Source organism: Nilaparvata lugens, chromosome 3 (assembly GCF_014356525.2).
Source record: "Nilaparvata lugens isolate BPH chromosome 3, ASM1435652v1, whole genome shotgun sequence".
NCBI lineage: Eukaryota > Metazoa > Arthropoda > Insecta > Hemiptera > Delphacidae > Nilaparvata > Nilaparvata lugens.
Window position 1 is genome coordinate 973525 of NC_052506.1, and position 23826 is coordinate 997350.

General features: G+C 37.3%; 1 protein-coding gene across 1 annotated transcript in view; it reads right to left on the minus strand.

Moving 5' to 3' along the window:
- Nucleotides 1–23826, minus strand: part of LOC111060182 (E3 ubiquitin-protein ligase MIB2) — a 66308-nt gene that overhangs the window by 10147 nt on the left and 32335 nt on the right. The window contains exons 11-15 of the mRNA XM_039425287.1: nt 20639–20795; nt 13617–13774; nt 11071–11263; nt 7488–7640; nt 2274–2455 (exon numbers count right to left, since the gene is read on the minus strand). Of these exons, the coding sequence (XP_039281221.1) occupies nt 2274–2455; nt 7488–7640; nt 11071–11263; nt 13617–13774; nt 20639–20795 (843 nt within the window). The remainder of the gene's footprint in view (nt 1–2273; nt 2456–7487; nt 7641–11070; nt 11264–13616; nt 13775–20638; nt 20796–23826) is intronic.

Here is a 23826-nt window from a genome sequence, read left to right on the forward strand (position 1 = left end):
CGTTAAATAATAATTATATATTAATTAGCATTTGAATAAATGCATTCTCTATTTAATTCCATCTGTAACTGGTTGGCCGCTATGGCTTCGTATAAAATGAGCGCTGCTATCCAGAGATTGTCAGTTTGGTGTAAGGGTAAGCATTCCTGACTGGCAATTGGGAGGTACCGGGTTCGATTCCCGGGCTGGCAACTAATTTTTGGATAGTAGTTCTCATCGAATTTCCATCTAGCTGTTAACCCTGTTGTCAATGTCTGCAGTAGCAGAAGTCTTCGGGGTGATTTACAGCATTTATTTAAGGATTTTCGTTAAATAATAATTATACAGATAATAAGCTGAATGCATGGGATCTGTACAGCTTAATTGAGGAAATCATATTACTTGTACCATATCAAAATCATTTTATTGCCACAGACAACACTTAACAATTTGTATCGGCCACGGTACATATTGAAAAGATACATATCAAATCATAGAGAAAAGATAGCATAACAAGATATCCCATGGTATATGTTTCAAATTTCAATACGATTTTTTGTTAATTCAAGCCGTGTCGACTAGAGTCTATTATTACTGTTTTGGCCAGGTGAGAGTGTCAGGGCCAAGCCACATGAGGCGTTTTTTCACTGTCAGCGTGACAGCTGATGCCCGAACGCCAACCCAATCAGCTTCCTATCCTGCCGACTGTGCAAAAACGCCTGAATGAACGCTTCATGTAGCTTGGCCCTGAGAACGGCACAGTATGAGAGACTACCAGCGTCACATAGCTTCACGAAAAAGAACTACTACCACTATCGTTTTGAGTTAACAGTGAAATTTGAAACATAAACGGCCTATACCATGGGATATCCTATTATATTAAGCGAGAAATTTCTGTATATATTTATTGGTTATGGTTATTTATGTCCAATGGATCTCGAAAACAGCTCTAACGATTTTCACGAAATTTGGAACATAGTAGGTTTATGATATAAAAATTCGATTGCACTAGGTCTCATCCCTGGGAAAACTCGCTGAAGGACATTAAAAGGATAATTTATCCTTGGAAAAACAGCTGAGACTTTCGTCGTCTCAGACTCATGAGCGAATGCTTCTGTGGAAAATCAAAATATCTCATCCCCGAAATAAACTGACTTATTTCATAAACTGACTTATGACTAGCTGTAAAATATAAACACGATCTGAAACATACAGAAGCCTCAAGGGTTTGAAAGGTGAGGTAACTAAACATAACATGGTATATCATTCTAAATTAAAGTATAAGTCAGAATTTTCAAAGTAAATCATTATTTTAGCGTTTTAAATGATTAACGAGTGTTTTTTATTTATTCAATTTGGTTTGTAAACAATCTAAATTGGAACTTTACTGTTTTCAAATGTTTGGACTGGAAATTGGACCTGAATTCAAGTGTATGGAACATAACCTACTTTTTGGACTAATTATAGTGTATAAATCAAAATTCGGGGAAGGAACAGTTTTGGGCTTTGCATATTAGTCCTTCCCCAGTCATTTTAAAGAATTGTGTTTTGTTTATCAATAAATAAATAACGAGCGAAGCTCGGTTCCCCGATACTAGTAGTTCTGTGAACAGTAGACCTCGCGCTCAGTAAGTTACATTGACCTGTTATGTTTTCTCAAAAATTAATAGATAATTTATCAATTTAAAATGTCTAGAAAAAATCCTGCATAAACATAGAGCTTTCTGTCCTATCGTACCGTGACATGTCGTCCCGGAATCTGAGTGTGGACGCTGTTATCAGGTCTGGCTGCAACTGTCTACTACAACGTAGATGGAAAGATACATTTTCAAGATGTTCGATGTTTTTGAACGGGTAGTATCATACTCAACTGTCTACTAACGTTGATGGAAGGATAAATTTTCTAGATGTTCGATGTTTTTGAACGGGTAGTATTATAGTCTACTAGACAGCTTATTTATGATGAATAATTCTATAGTCTGATTTTTACTCTAATATTTGCGTATGAAGGAGGCTCCTTTTTCCTTTTATGTTATCCTTGAAATGCAAAATTTCCAAAAACCTTGTATATACGTCGACGCGCAATTTAAAAAGGAAAATACCAGTCAAATTCCATGAAAATCTGTTACCGCGTTTCGCCGTAAATGCGCAACATATAAACATTTAAACATTACGAGAAATGCCAAACCGTCAACTTGAATCTTAGACCTCACTTCGCTCGGTCAATTATCTTCTTACGCTAAATTTTCTTTATGTTTCAACTGAATTGATGCAATTATGTTAGCTGGACTGACCTCCTCTGTCCGATGATGTATCGGTTGAAAATCTGAGCAAAGTTGGTGTCGGCCACCAAATCAAGCGGTGTTTTGTTGGCGAGGTTGGGCCGATCCAGCTGACAGCCTTCCTGCACCAGGTAGCAGGCAATGGCCAGCGCCACCGAATAGCCCTCGTAGCATGGCGAGACCTGTGTCCAGATCTACAAACAACAATCACACATTAACTCTCACCTCAAAATTATTATTATTATTATTATTATTATTATTATTTAACTCTCATCAGCTGATTATACGAGAATTGTCTCAGAATTAAGTTACACCATTCTAAAAAATCTGGTGTGGCGCACTCACACAACTTTCCTTACCGTTATGAAAATTGATCACCTGACGCTAGTGTTCTCGCGCATCTCAAGTTTACTTATAAACAAAGATCTGAGCCAGCTGGTGACAGGATAATAACGCTGGAGACATACGAGGTCTGCTATCTCTCCATAGTGAATGATTTAATAGAAACAACAGTTGCCAACAGTTTGTAATTGGCTAATCACATTTTCTCGAATTTCGAGCTTATTTTCAATTTTAGGTGAAAATGTTGCAGGACATTAATTGTAGAGATTTTCATGCTCAATCTTTTCCACTTTTCCACGTAATTTTTCGTTTAAATTGTATCTGAAGCCTGATAATTGAGAATCTAAAATCAAACTTTGTATAGATTAGACGGAGCTCCTGAAATTTTTACAGATATGGGACTTGTGGCTGTTTATATAGCTTATCAATGACTATTTTAGGTATGAACTTGATCAAAATCGTTGGAGCCATTTTCGAGAAAATCGCGAAAAACCCTGTTTTTGACAACATTTTCGCCATTTTAGCCGCCATCTTGAATTGCATTTGATCGAAATTGTTCGTGTGGTATCCTTATAGTGTAAGGACCTTAAGTTCCGAATTTCAAGTCATTCCGTTAATTGGGAGATGAGATATCGTGTACACACACACACACACACACACACACACACACAGACCATTACCCAAAAATCACTTTTTTGGACTCCGGGGACCTTGAAACGTATAAAAATTTGGAAATTTAGGTACCTTAATTTTTTCGGAAAGCAATACTTTCCTTACCTATGGTAATAGGGCAAGGAAAGTAATAATATATTCCAGGTTTAGTGGCAGTGCTGTAAAGTTTTCATGAGGCTACCACAATTCATTCGTCAGTTACGAGCAATCCAATATGTAGCTACCACTCACTGATTGCAAAATACGTCGTGGTGATGTCATCCGTTTTTTAACGGGAAAGAATAAAGTACAAACTGAAATGCACCGCGAGTTGTGTGGTGTGTGTATAGAGACGACGTTATGTCAAGGCTAATTGCATCTTGTGTGCCGATCCTCTGTTTAAGGAAGCATAAAAGGAAAGTGAAAAGTGAAATCATAAACTCATTCTTTTTTCAAAACTTTTATTCATCACAATTTGGGAATCAAAGTTTTGGGCTATGCCCAAATTTGGTCTTCTCCCAATCATACTAGTAGTTCAGTGAACAGTAGACCTCGCGCTCAGTAAGTTACATTGACCTGTTGTTATGTTTTCTCAAAAAATAATAAATAATTTATCAATTTAATGATAAGAAAATCCATCGTTGATGGAAAGATACATTTTCAAGATGTTCGATGTTTTTGAACGGGTAGTATTATAGTCAACTGTCTACTAACGTTGATAGAAAGATACATTTACAAAATGTTCGATGTTTTTGAACGGGTAGTATTATAGTCAACTGTCTACTAACTTTGATGGAAAGATACATTTTCAAAATGTTCGATGTTTTTGAACGGATAGTATTATAGTCCACTAGACAGCTGATTTATGATGAATAATTCTATAGTCTGATTTTTACTCTAATATTGGCGTATGAAGGAGGCTCCTTTTTCCTTTTATATTATCCTTGAAATGCAAAATTTCCAAAAACCTTGTATATACGTCGACGCGCAATTTAGAAAGGAAAATACCAGTCAAATTCCATGAAAATCTATTACCGCGTTTCGCCGTAAATGCGCAACATATAAACATTTAAACATTCAAACATTTAAACATTCAAACATTTAAACATTCAAACATTCAAACATTCAAACATTCAAACATTTAAACATTCAAACATTTAAACATTTGAACATTTAAACATTAAGAGAAATGCCAAACCGTCGACTTGAATCTTAGACCTCACTTCGCTTGGTCAATTATATTGTAATAATGATTTGTGATTATCAATGAAATAAATAAATAAGTAACAACGAAGCGGCCGTCCCTCGAAACATAGTCAAAGATGTCCGAAGACACCGACCGTAGTCTTAAGGCCGGGACACACGAGCCCGTGCCGGGGTACGGCCCAGCTACGTCCGCGACACGGTGATGGTGGTAGGAGAACACACATATCCGTGCGACAGCCGAGCGGCAGCAGTGTCTCAGTTCTGTAGTGCTACTGTGCTCTGATTTCTGAATGTGTTAAACTATTGTCAATAATAATATAACACTATTTAAAGCTTGTTACATCCGATTTAAATTTATATTTTTCAATCTTAAACTAATCTGTGGCTTTGTGGACACAGAAGATGAGAATTATAATGCTGATATACTGGGTGCGGCAGGAAGGGTGGATGTTTTTAGAACAGATAGTATTCTGATTTGGGTAGTCGGATTGGGCTAGCTGAAGTGAACATGTGTTCGGTAGATCATACCATTTTTTCTAGTCATTGTTTAATCGGCATCATGGATTCGTGGAATGTGCAACATCGTGTGTTTACTTACGACAGTTTTGTGCGTAATAATGAGAGTATCATTACAGTTCAGCGCGAGTTTCGTCGTCATTTCAATCTTGCGAGAAATGAAAATGTACCCACTCGTAACACCATTTTACGTTGGGTAAAATCATTTCGTTCAGTAGGAACAGTAATGAATAAACGACCACCAGGGGCTCATCGCACTGTACGCACTCCACAAAATGTGGAAAGAGTTCGGCAAGCCATACTCCGTAGTCCTAATCGATCTGCTAGGAGACATTCTTCTGAACTGAACATCAGTGATCGGTCAGTAAGGCGTATTAGGATTTCATCCCTACAAAATGGCCATGGTTCAACAATTGAATCCTGGCGATTATGTAAAGCGGCTGAATTTTGCTCAAGAAATGGAGGCCATATTTGACAATAATGAAAACATCATTTTGTTTACGACAGATGAAGCACATTTTCATTTAAATGGTACCGTTAATCAGCAGAACTATCGTTATTGGTCAGATGAAAATCCAAAATTAATGCATGAGAGACCATTACACAGTCCCAAGGTGACTGACAGTTTGGTGTGCTGTGAGCAGTATATTTGTTATTGGTCCATACTTTTTTGAAGACGACAACGGGACCACTGTAACTGTAACCTCAGAACGTTATAGACAGATGTTCACTGAATTCTTCCTTCCTGAATTAAGAAGGAAACGTATTCCTATCCGGCAAGTATGGTTTCAGCAGGACGGGGCGACAGCTCACACAGCAAGAAATTCAATGGAAGCAATTCGGGCTGTTTTTCGTGGTCGCATCATTTCTCGGTTTGGTGACATTGATTGGCCTCCTCGTTCTCCAGACCTGTCCATGTGCGACTACTTCTTGTGGGGTTTCCTGAAGTCACGTGTTTACCAGCATAAACCACGTACACTTCAAGAACTAAAGGGAGCAATTCGTGAGGAAGTCGAACAAATTGGCAGGGCAATGTTAGAAAGAGTACAATCCAACTTCCGAGAGCGGCTTGTAAAGTGCATTGCTGAAAACGGCCGTCACCTGTCAGATATTGTTTTCAAACATTAATTTTCTAAAATTGTAAAATAATGTGAATATTGTTATGTAAATAAATGTTTTTTTATGCATAGGTAACGACATATTACTTTTTCCTACAGTTACGTTGAAAAGTAGCCATTGCTGCACTGATTACAGAACGCAAAGAATCACTTTTCCGCTCTAGTGCGGGAAAAATTTTTCTGCACTCCAGATTTGCAACATGGCAACGCAAATACTTAGTAGGTTATATGGAGCAACAGTGCAGCAAATGAAAATGAAGTTGGTAACAGTGACTGGGCTGCTATAGTGAGCAGAGGTGCAACGAAGCACAACGAGCTAATTATTACATTATATATTATAACCAACGACAACGAGGACTTTAGGATTTTAGGATTAAGGTTTTTATCAATAATAAAATTACACAGAAAAACATTCGATGGATTTCAGGCAATTTTACCCATAATTACCCACTTTTCATATTCAATGGTAACTGTAGGAAAAACTTAATGTGAAATACGTGCGCAAAGTTCCTCTGCTGCACTCAAGAAATCATCCCGCCCTCGCCTACGGCTCAGGCATAAACGTTTCTTTCGGTGCAGCAAACTGTCACTTTGCGCACTAGTTGCACAAATAACTATTTTGAAACCCGTTCATCCTTTCTGCCGCACCTTGTATAATTCGGTGCATAACAATACCACAATCAGTCATGTATTGAAAATATATATATCAGCAATAAAATTATTATCTTCTGCCTCATGTATCAACTATCATGTATCATGTATCATGTATGCTCAATTCACAGTTACGCGACTCAGGTCGAAAAGAGACTCGACTCTAGTCGAGAGCATGTGTTTCCAAATGGTGACACTCAGACCAGTCGATTCTAGTCTCCGCGACTGTCACCATTTGAAAACACATGCTCTCGACTAGAGTCGATTCTCTTCTCGACCTTTCGTTCGTGCGTGTCAGGTGATAGGTGATTAAATGCCTACATTAAAATAAAAATCCACTGTTTTAACAGCTTCGTCATTAAATTCAAAAAGGTCTTGTCGAGTGCATGCTGGAGCAAGACAACATTTCAGGAGGTGGTCATCTGACTGGATATCACAACAGTCGCAGTACGGGTCCTCTATCTGCCTCCAAATTCTTCTCGACCTGAGTCGCGTAAGTGTGAGTTTAGCCTAAACGTAATTAGTTTTAAATGTTAAATTCAAGACACAGTCACGGGTTCCTTATTTTATAGTTGCGGAGCACGAGTTACCTACTAGACTCAAATAAAATTGACTGCTCTCATTCACATCCGATATTTTCTCAATTATTACAAACGAGCATTCTGAAATACAATTGATGTATTTTAGAATTAGATTGACACTTTCTGGAATACATTTGGAAAAGGTTTGGTTAGTGACTCACGCCATGTATGGTGGGCGCCTGTTCTTCCTGTATTTCGGTGCTGATCGAGTTGCGCTTCATGAGGACAATGTGCAGGGCAGAGTCCCCCTCCTCATCCACTGCCTCCAAGTCACAGCCGGCACTCACAAGCAGCTCAATCACCGCACAATGACCCTGCCAACAACATTCATTCATTCACATTTCGAATACAACGTGGTGCAGAAGAAACGAATGTTTTTCGAACGGATAGTACTCGGCGACGGGAGAGGATATTGCTCTTGAAAGAATGTTGGCAGACGGCCCATACTATGCCGTTTCAGTTGCTATGGAGTATTCAATCAATCAATCATTTATTTCTTTCCAAAACATACATGAAAATGTACATGAAAAAGTCAAAAACTAAAAACTAACTTAAAGCTAAAGAGAAATTAGTGACTGTATAAAATTCATTTTTTTACAGTAAACTCGTCTATACTGTAGCATGCTAAATCCATCAAATATGCTCTCAGCAATTCCTTAAATTTTGATTTATCAGGTTCATATCTTATGCAACCTGGGAGACAACCGATAAATTTCATTCCCATGTACGTTGGACTTTGTTTATATTTTTCCTTATTGTGTTTCTTTATTGTAAAATTATTTTTATTTCTTGTGTTGTAATTATGTATATCTACTTGCCGTGGGAATCTAGATTCATTAGTTTTTATATATAATATTGTCCTATAAATGTACAGGCTGTACACCGTCATGAACTTTAACTTACTGAAGAATGGCTTGCATGATCGCTCTCTATCAAGATTTAGAATTATTCTTATTGCTTCTTTTTGTAATAGGAGTATTTTATTTAAGTTTGAGATGCTTGTTCCTCCATATATTTCAACTCCATATGAAATGTGAGAGTGGATCATTGCAAAGTACACTGCTTTTAACGTATCTAAGTTCGAAATTTTTGCTAGTCGTCTCAGCGCGAAAATTCCTGAGCTTAATTTTTTACATATTTTTTGAATGTGAACGGACCAACTAAGTGTGTTTTCAAGATATAGACCTAAAAATTTGATTTCTTCCTTATTATTTACGGAATTAAGTTGTTTTACCTCTGAATTTCTACAAGTAAAATGGATGAACTTTGTTTTGTTATCATTAAGTAGCAGATGTCTATGATTTAGGTACTTTTTAGTTAATGATATAGAATTGTTACATTTAATTTCTGTTGTGTTCCAGTCCTTATCAGCAATGCACATACTTATATCGTCAGCGTATAAGCATAATTTACTATTTTCAACTAAATCGCACATATATTTAGGCTATATATTGGAACGTACAACATTGTTGTGTTCGCTGTCGAGCAAGTTTTTAGAAACAATAAATCTGTAGTCACAGTGCAACGCTTTTCTGTCAATATTTAAGCGTTGGACGTCGAAGTGCAGTGCCTGATTGAAATACTGGGTTGCAGCGTTTAGAAATACTGGTTCTGTGATGAAAAAGAAACCGCCTGGTCTTCCCCGTTCAGTTCGTACTCCGGGAAATGTAGAGCGAGTCTGTGTCGTCTAGTCCTGAGACCATGTCATCTAGTCGATCGTCTATAGTGAGGTCCACGTTATAATGACAGTATTTGATCAACTTTGGTTTTGCTATCCTTGTCTATCATTCGACATAGCCGGTGTTACTATCCTTTTCTAGGTCCAAAACGATGCCAATTATGTTTTCGACAGTTTATAAATATAATTAATTAATGCAGAGAATCGGCATCGCTATTCTTCTATCTTTATCCACTGCGATTATAACGTGGACCTCACTATAGGACCAGTAACAACTGCCGTTCTGACTCGGTCTACTTTTTCCGGAGTACGAACTGAACGGGGAAGACCTCGTATGACCTCATTATAGCAGTAGTGGCCGTAGTCGAGTGGATTAGTTGCTGGCTTTATAATATTCAGAGGCCCGGGAATAGTTATTTTCCTACAGATACCCTGAAAAGTGACTCTTTCTGCACTGATTGCAGGCCACAAAGAATCACTTTTCCGCACTAGTGCGCAAAGTGAGTACTTTGCATACTCCAGATTTGCAGCATGACAACGCAAAATAGTTAGTAGGTTATTATGGAGCACCAGTGCAGCAAAATCAAAATTAAGTTGGTAACTGTGACTGTGGGTCTAGCACGTTAAAAGAGTCTTGAGGTGGTGGACAACAGTGGATGACAGCCGCCCCACCCCCGCCATTCAAACACACAACATACTACATTCTATTTAAAATAAATTAAGGTTTTTATTAATAACAGCATCACAAACCCAAACATTTGATGGATTTCATGCAATTTCACCCATAATTACCCACTTTTCATATTCAATGGTAACTGTAGGAAAAATTTAATGTGAAATACGTGCGCAAAGTTCCTCTGCTGCACTCAACAAACCATTCCAAACGTTTCTTTCGGTGCAGCAAACTTTCACTTTGCGCACTAGTTGCACAATAGTTATTTGTGCGGAATGGTTTCTTGAGTGCAGCAAACGAACTTTGCGCATGTATTTCACATTACATTTTTCCTACAGTTACCATTGAATATGAAAAGTGGGTAATTATGGGTAAAACTCCCTGAAATCCATCAAATGTTTTTCTGTGTAATTTTATTATTAATAAAAACCTTAATTTATTTAAAATTGGATAATAATAATTTAATTATAATGATTAGTAATTCAATTGAAAATTTATGTGACTGCTTGAAGGGGGTTTATGTTATGTAAGCATTGAAATGACTATAATCAAGGCACATAATGACAAGGCAACGCTGTTCTCCACTGCCATTATAACGTGGGCCTCACTATGAGTATTACCAACTTAATTTTGATTTTGCTGCACTGGTGCTCCATATAACCTACTATTTTGCGTTATCATGCTGCAAATCTGGAGTACGCAAAGTACTCACTTTGCGCACTAGTGCGGAAAAGTGATTCTTTGCGGCCTGCAATCAGTGCAGAAATGGTCAATTTTCAAGGTATCTGTAGGAAAAGATATTTTTCTCGGGCCACTCCTGTGTTTCAGATGGACTCGTTGGTCCCGGCTGCCTAATAACAGTCGTTAGGTCAAGTCAGAGGCCCTGAAATTGATCAGGTGCGACCTGAAAACTCTGACACCAGACCTGAGCCAGCCAGGTCACTCGATATTATTATTACTATTACTACAGCAGTAGTGGTGTCTGTTGCTTATGTCGATGTGAGCCTGACCTTGTGGCCAGGTAGTCCACACTATCGCCCAGTGACTTGCCAAGTCACTGGCCCAGCTGGTAAGCTTGGCCGTGTTGGTCTTGCTGTCCACACTGCAATATAAAAGATACAAAAAGATATCCCACGGTATAGGTAGTTTATGCTCCAAATTTCAAGCCAATTACTTACTGTCGACTACTGTCTATTATTACTGTTTTGGCCGCATGAGAGTGTCAGACCGGTACAGTACGATAGACTAACAGCGTCACATAGCTTCACGAAAAAACTACTGACTATCGGCTTGTGTTAACATTGGAATTTGGAACATAAACGAAGGATATCTTCTTATGCTATCGTCTCTCCATGATTATGCTGACATTTTGAAGTGAATACCCTCATAATACCTGAGACACGGCTAGCAGCAGCGGCGTCTGCTGTTTGTTGTTGCGTATGTCGATGTGCGCCTGGCCTTTGACCAGCAGAGTCTCGGCTGTGGCCTTGTGGCCATTCAGGCAGGCCAGATGCAGCGGCCCAAAGCCATCCTCCTTCTTCTCGTCCACCAGTTGTCGCGAACGCACCAGGATCTTCTCTGTAGCACTGCAAAACAATCGGAATCATATCAAATTTACTAAATATTATAATTTAACACAAATATCAGAATTTAGAATTAGACATTAATAATTTTTCGCCACACTGCACAGAAAGCAGCTGTTTTCCAGTCTCTACGTAGATCTGAAAGACATTGCTTGCAGACGACTCTCGTCTGACGTCAGAACAGGTTTCTTTCCGGCCTAGGCCGGAAAGAGTACCCTTTCCAGCCGCTAACATGGAACTAAGAAAGGTGATCAAAAAACAGCTCATCAAAAAACTTTTCATTATTTGTGTTCATCATTCAATAATTAAAACATTTATAATAATATCATCTTATTGTCTTTTGAAAGAATAAAAAAGTATAAACTCAACCTCCCACATAATTGAACATCATCTTTTAGGTTATTTAGACGAATCAGAATAAAAAATAAAAATACTTGGACAATTTCCTGATATTCAGATTACCTCAGATTTGCTAGAGCTATCACCACCTTCCACTTCTGCTTTCGGAAGTGCTTAGTAAACAGCTATTCTCATATATTGTTTATTTTTGTGTGTGGCGAAAAATAGCGTTCGCACCACGGGCAAAAATGATTTTCCGGCTCTCAATCTTTTCAGACTTGAAAACCGATTTCGAGCCGGAAAAATCTCATTTTCTGCTCTAGGTGCGAAATATACTATTAAACCGAATTTCACTTAATAATATAAAACTTGCCCGGCCCGGGCAAGATATTTTTCTCGGGTCACTCCCGTGTTTCGGATGGACACGTTAATTGTCAGTCCCGGCTGCGTAATGACAGTCGTTAGGTCATGTCAAATACCCTGAAATTGATCAGGTGCGACCTGAAAACTCTGAAAACACCAGACCTCAGCCAGCCAGGTCACTCGTTATTATTATTATCATAATTATAAATCTCTAGTGAACTGAAAGCTTCAGAAGCAGCTGAATATAATAGTATTGATTGAAAAGTCATTAAAAGATGACTCCAAGTTTGTTGGAACAGAAACTGTCAATACTGTCAATCACTGTGGGAGTACGGTCTCACAAGGTGTCAAACTATCAAACGATAAACCGAAAACCTTCAATAATATATATTTATTTATTTATTCCATGAAAATATAGAAAGGCTCACAGACAAACTCCAGTAAGAGCCTTAATGACATATTTGATAGTATAACATTACAATTAACATACAAAAAAGAAAATAATATCGCACTTCATTAAATATTCATGATTCAGTATAACTATAACTAATAAGATTAGTAGAGAACAATATTTGGGTTAGATTCCGGAAAGTTAGTAAAGGGGTATAGGATGAAAGATACAAAGAAAGGAGAAGCATTTGAAAAAAAGGAGAGTTAGTAGAGCTCAAAAATAATAATTTATTCATCAATTGAGCAGCATAATTTTTCACAATATTTTTTGAATGTATTGTAGCGGTCATAGAAGGGGTCAAGGAATGGGTTTAGTCTATTGTACAACCTCATTGTTCTATTTAGGTAGGAATTGGAATGGTGAGCGGTTCTGACAAACGGTATTTGAAATAGCATATTAAGTCTTGGTCTATTGCATGGAACATGGAAATTTAACAAATTAATGAAATCTGGCATGAATATATTATTATTTAGAATTTAATATAATAACATTAATGCTCTAATGGATCTTCTGGTTTTCAATTTTTGGACTTTAAATGTTGACCTTAAGTCAATATGTTGGCCAATCAGGCACATTCCAATGGCTTCAACTCCAAAATTGAATTGCGAGTAATATCTTCAGTTAAACTATTCATAGTAATCATTGAATTGAAGAATGCCGTTTTATCTCGCAGTGATGCCTTACTTCGTGATTTGATTTGATTAAATTTTCTTGCTGGTGACTCTTGACAGAGTGGTTTCAGCTACTTCCTGGTGACTCTTGGCTCTTGGTTTAAGCAGAGTGACAGATTGAGCGGTTTAAGACACTATTCTCTAAAGTGAGGTTCATGTTAAAATGGCAGTATTCTATCAATATCAAGCTGGCAAGCTTGGCCACGTTTGTCTTGCCATCCACACTGCAAAGAGACCATTTGTGGATGCTCGGCGGGTCACTCGCCTTCGCTTGGCTGGTCTTCACTCGACAAAAATCGGAGCGAAGGCCAGTGAAGGCAATGCAGGCACCCACACTCTCGCGCTCGTCGTCATTTGTACGCATTGGGCGAGAGTGTGGATGCGTCAGAACCATAAATAAACAAATTATCATCATAGACACGCAACAAAAATGCTCCAGTCTGACAACTCCCCGGTCAAGCGACTGTGGCTAAGAATAAACTAAACTAACCTAAAATGAACTAATTTAAAATAAACTTGACAAACTACTCACAAATTGTTTCCCTTAATGGACGCCTGATGCAGTACGTTAAAGCCCCGCTTGTTGTACAGTGAGAAGTCAATGCTAGGCACACTGCACAGCAGCTCTATTATTTCCGACAAATTATCCTTGCCTATGGCGTCGTGCAGTGGTGTATCGCCGTACGAATCCTGCTATGAATTCTATATACTTATATATTATATAGAATGTAGACAAATATATACAAAGAAGCATGGAGAGTTGCTGCCCAACAGCTGTTAACCAAAGGAAAAATAGACACATATAAAAATTATAAAATAATATACAGTAATAGACTACAGCCTTTAGGTTGTTCGATACACTTTTTTACTTTCCTTGCCCTATTACCATAGGTAAGGAAAGTATTGCTTTCCGAAAAAAATTAAGGTACCCCAAAATAAGTATACCCCAATATACGTTTCAAGGTCCCCTGAGTCCAAAAAACTGGTTTTTGGGTATTGGTCTGTGTGTGTGTGTGTGTGTGTGTGTGTGTGTGTGTGTGTGTGTGTGTATGAGTGTATGTGCGTCTGTGTACACGATATCTCATCTCCCAATTAACGGAATGACTTGAAATTTGGAACTTAAGGTCCTTTCACTATAAGGATCCGACACGAACAATTTCGATCAAATGCAATTCAAGATGGCGGCTAAAATGGCGAAAATGTTGTCAAAAACAGGGTTTTTCGTGATTTTCTCGGAAACGGCTCCAACGATTTTGATCAAATTCATACCTAAAATAGTTATTGATAAGCTCTATCAACTGCCACAAGTCCCATATCCGTAAAAATTTCAGGAGCTCCGCCCCATCAATGCAGATAGATTCCCAATTATCAGGCTTCAGATACAATTGAAACAAAAAAAATCAAGTGGAGTAGATTGAGCATGAAAATCTCTACAATTAGTGTTCAGTAACATTTTCACCTAAAATTGAAAATAAGCTTTAAATTCGAGAAAATGTGATTATTCAATTGCAAATTATTGTTGATTCTATTAAATCATTCACTATGAAGAGATAGCAGACCTCATGTGTGTCTCCAGCGTTATTGCCCTGTCACCAGCTGGCTCAAATCTTTGAATATAGTACTTGAGATGCGCGGGAACACTAGCGTCAGGTGATCAATTTTCATAACGGCAAGGAAAGTTGTGTGAGTGCGCCACACCAGATTTTTTATTATTTAAATTGGATAATCTTTTTCAATATAATTGTTAAGATCATTATAAGAGTGAGAAAAAGTGGCAACTGAAATTTTTAAGTGGTCTAATAAGCGAGTTATGGGTTGTTGAAGTGCTAACTTTCATGATTCCGTTTTCTTTCCAGATCATAAACGGTTTCAACTATATTATTAGAACTTCTCTTAAAAATTCAAAAAGATGTATCTTTCCAAACTAAAACATTTTATTCCCCACATCGTTCATAAATAAAAAAGTAACATTTTTTTGTAAATTCGATAATTGTTTATTTTGGCATTAATCGCAAAAAACGCATATTAGAACAAAGCCAATGATATTCTGAATGTATTAAAAAAAACTCCAATGGAAAATTTGAAACCGATTATGATCTCGAAAGAAAACGGAATCTGGAAAGTTAGCACTTCAACAACCCATAACTCGCTTATTAGACCACTTAAAAATTTCAGATGCCACTTTTTCTCACTTAACAATTATTATATTGAAAAAGATTATCCAATTGAAATAAAAATAATCAGGTGTACAGCCGAACAGACTTAATACAGCCGTCACGCGGCTAGAATCGTAGAGTAGTGTGTTGGAGGGGTCTTGTTATTTTTTGACATCTTTTTATGGTGTTTCAATACATGAGGTTTCAATTTATGGGGAATCTAAAGGTGCGTACAGACTTTCGCTCTGCTCCGCAACCGAACGTCACTCCAGCAGAGCGATTGATGATCGACCGGCGAGCAAGAGTGGTTCGACCGGGGAACGCAAGAAGATCTAACATCTTCCGTAACGTTCATGATGGGTGCGTAGGCGGAGCGACTGTGGTTCGATGGTGGTACGAGGGCGGTACGAGGGAGGAGCGTGCTCGGTGCGGGTTGGAAGCGCGAATATGTGTACGCAGCTCTAGACTTACTGCCAACCTAACAAAGTAGACATCATCTGGAGCTTGATTGAAAATTACTCAACTTTCATAGCCAACCGAACAAAATGGCACGGAATGAAAATGGAAACGAGAATTGACATAGTAGTCTACAGTTACAATAGAGAGACAAAGTGCCGTCAGCCGCCATTATGGTTTTTAGAATACGAGAATACAAAATCTCCATTTGCCATTAAATGAAACAAATTTACAATAGGCACGTAAATGACAAAATGTCATATTAAATGCTGATACAATTAGTGTTCAGTAACATTTTCACCTAAAATTGAAAATAAGCTTTAAATTCGAGAAAATGTGATTATTCAATTGCAAATTATTGTTGATTCTATTAAATCATTCACTATGAAGAGATAGCAGACCTCATGTGTGTCTCCAGCGTTATTGCCCTGTCACCAGCTGGCTCAAATCTTTGAATATAGTACTTGAGATGCGCGGGAACACTAGCGTCAGGTGATCAATTTTCATAACGGCAAGGAAAGTTGTGTGAGTGCGCCACACCAGATTTTTTATTATTTAAATTGGATAATCTTTTTCAATATAATTGTTAAGATCATTATAAGAGTGAGAAAAAGTGGCAACTGAAATTTTTAAGTGGTCTAATAAGCGAGTTATGGGTTGTTGAAGTGCTAACTTTCATGATTCCGTTTTCTTTCCAGATCATAAACGGTTTCAACTATATTATTAGAACTCCTCTTAAAAATTCAAAAAGATGTATCTTTCCAAACTAAAACATTTTATTCCCCACATCGTTCATAAATAAAAAAGTAACATTTTTTTGTAAATTCGATAATTTGTTTATTTTGGCATTAATCGCAAAAAACGCATATTAGAACAAAGCCAATGATATTCTGAATGTATTAAAAAAAACTCCAATGGAAAATTTGAAACCGATTATGATCTCGAAAGAAAACGGAATCTGGAAAGTTAGCACTTCAACAACCCATAACTCGCTTATTAGACCACTTAAAAATTTCAGATGCCACTTTTTCTCACTCTTATGACCTTAACAATTATTATATTGAAAAAGATTATCCAATTTAAATAAAAATAATCAGGTGTCCAGCCGAACAGACTTAATACAGCCGTCACGCGGCTAGAATCGTAGAGTAGTGTGTTGGAGGGGTCTTGTTATTTTTTGACATCTTTTTATGGTGTTTCAATACATGAGGTTTCAATTTATGGGGAATCTAAAGGTGCGTACAGACTTTCGCTCTGCTCCGCAACCGAACGTCACTCCAGCAGAGCGATTGATGATCGACCGGCGAGCAAGAGTGGTTCGACCGGGGAACGCAAGAAGATCTAACATCTTCCGTAACGTTCATGATGGGTGCGTAGGCGGAGCGACTGTGGTTCGATGGTGGTACGAGGGCGGTACGAGGGAGGAGCGTGCTCGGTGCGGGTTGGAAGCGCGAATATGTGTACGCAGCTCTAGACGTACTGCCAACCTAACAAAGTAGACATCATCTAGAGCTTGATTGAAAATTACTCAACTTTCATAGCCAACCGAACAAAATGGCACGGAATGAAAATGAAAAACGTGAATTGACATAGTAGTCTACAGTGACAATATACAGAGGCAAAGGGCCGTCAGCTGCCATTATGGATTTTAGAATACGAGAATACAAAATCTCCATTTGCCAGTAAATGAAACAAATTTACAATAGGCACGTAAATGACAAAATGTCATTATTAAATGCTGATATAATTATTATTTAACGAAAATCCCAAATAAATGCTGCAAATCACCCCGAAGACCTCTGCTACTGCAGACATTGACAACAGGGTTAACAGCTAGATGGAAATTCGATGAGAACTACTATCCAAAAATTAGTTGCCAGCCCGGGAATCGAACCCGGTACCTCCCAATTGCTAGTCAGGAATACTTACCCTTACACCAAACTGACAATCTCTGGATAGCAGTGCTCATTTTATACGAAGCCACAGCGGCCAACCAGTTACAGATGAATTAAATAGAGAATGCATTTATTCAAATGCTAATTAATATATAATTATTATTTAACGAAAATCCCAAATAAATGCTGCAAATCACCCCGAAGACCTCTGCTACTGCAGACATTGACAACAGGGTTAACAGCTAGATGGAAATTCGATGAGAACTACTATCCAAAAATTAGTTGCACGGCCCGGGAATCGAACCCGGTACCTCCCGATTGCCAGTCAGGAATGCTTACCCTTACACCAAACTGACAATCTCTGGATAGCAGTGCTCATTTTATACGAAGCCACAGCGGCCAACCAGTTACAGATGAATTAAATAGAGAATGCATTTATTCAAATGCTAATTAATATATAATTATTATTTAACGAAAATCCCAAATAAATGCTGCAAATCACCCCGAAGACCTCTGCCTTCAAAACATACAAGTCACAGAGATGCAAATACTCATCGGTTGAGTAGCACCTTTAAATTTCAGCCATTCAGCAACTGTTCATTTGAAAGTTTTTACTGACGATGCTCTAACAGATAAAGGCACTTTTGCAGTCTTGTAAGTCTGTAGATATCTATGACTTTTTAATGTCTTACAAAGGGTGGCGACTAACGACCAGACAAGTGTGTTAAACATGTGTGTACACACATTCTCGTCATGCATGTTGTGTCATCAGCTTTTTGACAGAAGCTCGAGAATAGTGCGATAGAAATTGGCACGGCTGAGTGACTCAACCCCAATCCCTACCCCGCACCCATCGACGTTGCCAATTCGTCAGGTATATTTTTGACCGAGCGAAGTGAGGTCTAAGATTCAAGTCGACGGTTTGGCATTTCTCTTTATGTTTAAATGTTTATATGTTGCGCATTTACGGCGAAACGCAGCAATAGATTTTCAAGAAAATTTGACAGGTATGTTCCTTTTTAAATTGCGCGTCGACGTATATACAAGGTTTTTGGAAATTTAATTAGGTTTTTTTGGACTATTAATTGTATGCCTCATTGAATGCAATTTTTATGCACTATTAATAATGAACTATTGATTGCATGCAATAACGCATGCAATTAATAACTAAAATAACATAGTATTGTCTCTCAACCTTTATCTGCTTTGAACTCGGGCTGTCCTGTTGCCAGTATGTCTTGAAGGAGATTAGCTTTTGATGTTAGCATTCTTGATACACCAACCCCAACAGCCATTAGCCGTTTTCACGCCGATATCTCGCCGACACGACATACAGAAAGGATTTACTCTGATGGACCGTATAAGAGGAGGCTGTGTTTTATAACTGCGCGAGGTTCACTGTTCATAGAACTACTAGCATTGTGTTGGTACTGTATCATGTGTGGTGATACTGTATCATGTGTGGTGATACTGTATCATGTGTGGTGATACTGTATCATGTGTGGTGATACTGTAGAACGACTAGTTAAAATACTAATTAATCCTCATTTATAATCAACTCTTAAATTAGCTGTGTAAATGTTGATCAACTCTTATTTGGCAACAATGCACTAATCTATTTCCATGAGACTTTTTCGTGTGGCTGACTACACTAGTAGTTCTGTGAACAGTAGACCTCACGCAGTTATAAACCGCAGCCTCCTCTTATACTGTCCATCAGAGTAAATCCTGTCTGTATGTCGTGTCGGCGAGATATCGGTGTGAAAACGGCTAATGACTGTTGGGGTTGGTGTATCAAAAATGCTAACATCAAAAGCTAATCTCCTTCAAGACATACTGGCAACTGGACAGCCCGAGTTTAAAGCAGAGAAAGGTCGAGAGACAATACTATGTTATTTTAGTTATTAATTGCATGCAATCAATAGTTCATTTAATAGTGCATAAAAATTGCATTCAATGAGGCATGCAATTAATAGTCCACACAACAGCTGTTTTTTCACCAAGTTACATTGAGATATTGAATTGCATGCGTCATGGCAAGCGATTTATAGTCCACTCGACAGCTGATTTATGATGAATAATTCTATAGTCTGATTTTTACTCTAATATTGGCGTATGAAGGAGGCTCCTTTTTCCTTTTATATTATCCTTGAAATGCAAAATTTCCAAAGACCTTGTATATACGTCGACGCGCAATTTAAAAATGAACATACCTGTCATATTTCATGAAGATCTATTACCGCGTTTCGCCGCAAATGCGCAACATATATACATAAAGGGAAATGCCAAACCGTCGACTTGAATCTTAGACCTCACTTCGCTCGGTCAATTCAATGGGTGGCTATGACACACACCTTGGGGTAATTTTCAGGAGGCAGAAAAGAGCTCAGAGAATAATCTTCAACCTGATTGCCCGAACATCCTGTAGGCCTTATTTTGTGAGAGAGAGAGAGTATATTAACTTTGCCAGCCATGTACTTTCTGGAGATCATCACGTACGTTAGTAAAAATTGGAGGGCATTCTCATCCGTTTTACTTGATCATTCCTACAATACGAGGAGTGTTGGCTCAATCCTCGGTTACCCGGCACATAGACTAACCCTTCTGGAGAAAGGCCCACACTATTGCACAATAAAAATTACAAATAGACTCCCCCATAATTTTAAAGATTTTTCCAACTTTTCAAAGATGACCGGAAGGATAAGGAAAGTTCTGTTAAAAAGAGCGCCATACACAGTGGATGAATGTGTGGATGTCTTGAGGGAAGAAAATTACATGTCATAGAATTATTACAAAATAAAAATTTCCTTTAAATCAACTGAAATTAATCGATTTCTTCCAGGGGGTGTTCCTGAAGGCAGTGTTTTTCTTTGACGTCTCCTCCTTGCATCCTCCTCCATGCTATCACTATTGTACTTTCTGTGTTTATTATTGATTGTGACGATTCAATGTTGTGAAGCTTGTCTTTCACATGCAACTACTTGAATAAATGAAATTTGATTTGATTCGATTTACAGTCGCATTGGAAAGGTGTGTGCTTTGCTGACCTGTATGTTGACGTTGGCACTGTACTTGAGCAGGACTCGGGTGCAGCTGACATGCTGTTTGTTGGCAGCTATATGCAGAGCCGAGCACAGCTGTTTGTTGACCTGGTTGATGTCAGCACCTCTGTTCAACAGCAACTCAATTATGTCCGGCTGACTCCTGCAACGCAAAGCAAAATGCTATCAATCTATGAGAATCTGTACAATAGGTCAATTGAGTATTAGAGACAGCAACTGCTAGTTCTAAGTCATTTTAAAGCAAAATATCGGGGACGAGCTTCGCTCTGGAGTACAAAAGCATAAACTATTTATTACGAAAGAAGAAATTATAATAACATTCATACAGAAATGTTCTATCTAATCACAGTAAATTGAGATTAATTCCCAAAGGGAAGGCAAAAATTTTCCTCACAAAGGCCCAGTTGCACGAAAGCCGGTTAGATTTTAATCCTGATTAACTTCACGTGAACCAAATCAGAGAAGACCATTTCAAAAAGATGGATCTACTGGAATTAATCAGGATTGAAAATAACCCGGCTTTTTTGCAACCGGCACTAAGTACCTGATTGAATGATCAATGATCAAAAGTTCAACAGCTGAGTCATAATTTTGACACAATCCACCACATATGAACTCGCTCACTCACTTCCATCACCAACAGACGACGAAATAATTATTATCAGCTGTTTTTCCAAGGATGAATAATACCTATCCTTTTAATGTCCTTCAGCGAGTTTTCCCAGGGATGAGACCTAGTGCAATCGAATCTTCATATTATAAACCTACTATGTTCTGAATTTCGTGAGAATCGTTAGAGCCGTTTTTGAGATCCGGTGAAATACTATACGTCGACGCGCAATTAAAAAAGGAACATACCCGTCAAATTTCATGAGAATCTATTCCCGCGTTTCGCCGTAAATGCGCAACATATAAACATTTAAACATTAAGAGAAATGCCAAACCGTCGACTTGAATCTTAGACCTCACTTCGCTCGGTCAATTAGGTATTCTCTTCTCAAACACTGATGTGTTTGAATTTTCACAATTCATGCTGGTAATAAAATATAGAAGCTGGTGTTCAAATAGTAAGATGTGATTTCTTGAACAACAAAATTTTCAAGTTGATTAAAAATTGTGAACTATTTGAATAGTTTAATTTTGATTATATTTTGGACGTTCAGATTGATTATTTTTTGAATAAAAAATTTGTTTAAATTTCGACACATGGTACATAACGTTCATCTCTTCTCTCCATTAATGAAATCATGTAATTTTTATTGAAAAAAAATAATAAAAATTCTCCCTGAGTTTAAATTTATCTTAATATTTATTTAGCAAACTATTCATTGAGAAAAAAATGCTCCAGTGAACTACAGTAACTATATTACCCACAGTATGGCCATTGGAATTTTTTTTCCCGCCGCCGCCATGAAGATTCCAAATATTTGAATTTTACAATGGAGCTTATAGGCGATAAGTAAAATCGCTTGCCTTTACTTATTAAAGCATATTTTTGTGAATATTAACTTCGATATAATTTCTTTAATGTTTTTTCTATATTCCCAATATAGTTTTTGAACTTGAAATAGTAAGTTGTAGATAATAGCGAATAAAAATGAAAGGTAGGTAACGTAACCTGAAAGCTGAATCTCCAAAAAGCTTTTGAAATAATGTCATGATATTGTAATTTTTTTTTCTATTGACAAAGAATAATGAAGTTCTCATATCTATTTGTGGAAATATGATGGAATTCTCATCACAATAGATTCCATAACATTCAAATATTTTGTTTTATTAGTTGACAGCCAATAAGTCTGACGAAAATATTTTAAACACAACATTGGATATAAACTGTGGAAAAGCCAATTGTTCTAGCCATAGTTCTACTTAATGATTTTAATAAACATGTAAGCAATTGAAAAAGAAAACACATTACCATTATTATTCATATTTAGTAATATTTCAAATCTTAAGCTCGTGGTAATGCAACTCTAAATCCATATTATATCAATAACTATTGACCAATTATTGAACATGTTATGGATAGGGTACTCAGTACCGAAGAGAATCAATAATAGAAGTCAAGACGTACTACTTAATCAGCACTTAATCACGGTTAAAAATTTCATAAAATGTTATATTTAATTGAGCCGCATAAAGTATTTTGAAATTGGATTATTTGAAGTTCGATCCAATAAATTGGATGAGGAAATACAATAAAATTAAAATTTATCTTTCGACATATTTATCTAGATCACTGGTTCCCAATAAGTTGTCTGCGAAAGCTCTAGAAGTGGTCTGCGATGAGTCCGAAGGAAGGAAAATTAATGTTTCAAGCTTTATTAGTGTTTTTAAAATTTTCTTTATTGCCTATATTAAAGTGTAATCAACGAAACCCTTCGAAAATGCTATATCAAACTCATCGTGAGTTCAAAATATATTTACAATCGGTAAAAGAAGTGGTAAGTTCCAAATTTCTAATGCTATAAGATAGGACTTAAAAGTTTGTTTGGAATCTTGATGGCGGATTTGTACCATGTGACCGAGCTAACCAATCAGAAGCGTGACAGTCAATGGCCACAGAAATGAATTGATTGAAACTAACAGAAATGAATTGACCATATGATTTTGACATGGAAGATTTTCAAACAGATAATCACGATATCAGGTTTAGATAAAAACGAAAAAAGCGAGCGTGTGTAAAAGATTTTGTTTATAAAAACAATTTATTCACATGAGCTTCTTTTTAAATTAATAAAAAACAATATAAAAATCTTGAAGCACCCTTTTATTTTTCAAGTTCAATTATTTTAAAGTTTAAAAAAATAAAAGGGTGCTTCAAGATTTTTATTTTGTTTTTATTAAGACTTTGTTTTTATTTCCGGTTTCCTAGCAACGAATTCGAATATGATAAAACCTATTCGTGTCGAGGGGGAGTTCGGTGCTATGCGGTTGCTATTCGGAATCGAATTCAAACCGAATCACCGTTTCACACTTATCGGAATTTGCCGAAAACGAACCGAACCGAACCGAATGTGTGTGAAAGTAGCCCTTCGCTAGAAACGAATTTTAACCTGATGGAATTTATTAGAGGCAAGTGGGCGTTCGGTTCTATGCGGTTCCTATTCGGTACCGAATTCAAACCGAATTACCGTTTCACACTTATCGGAATTTGCCGAAAACGAAACTTG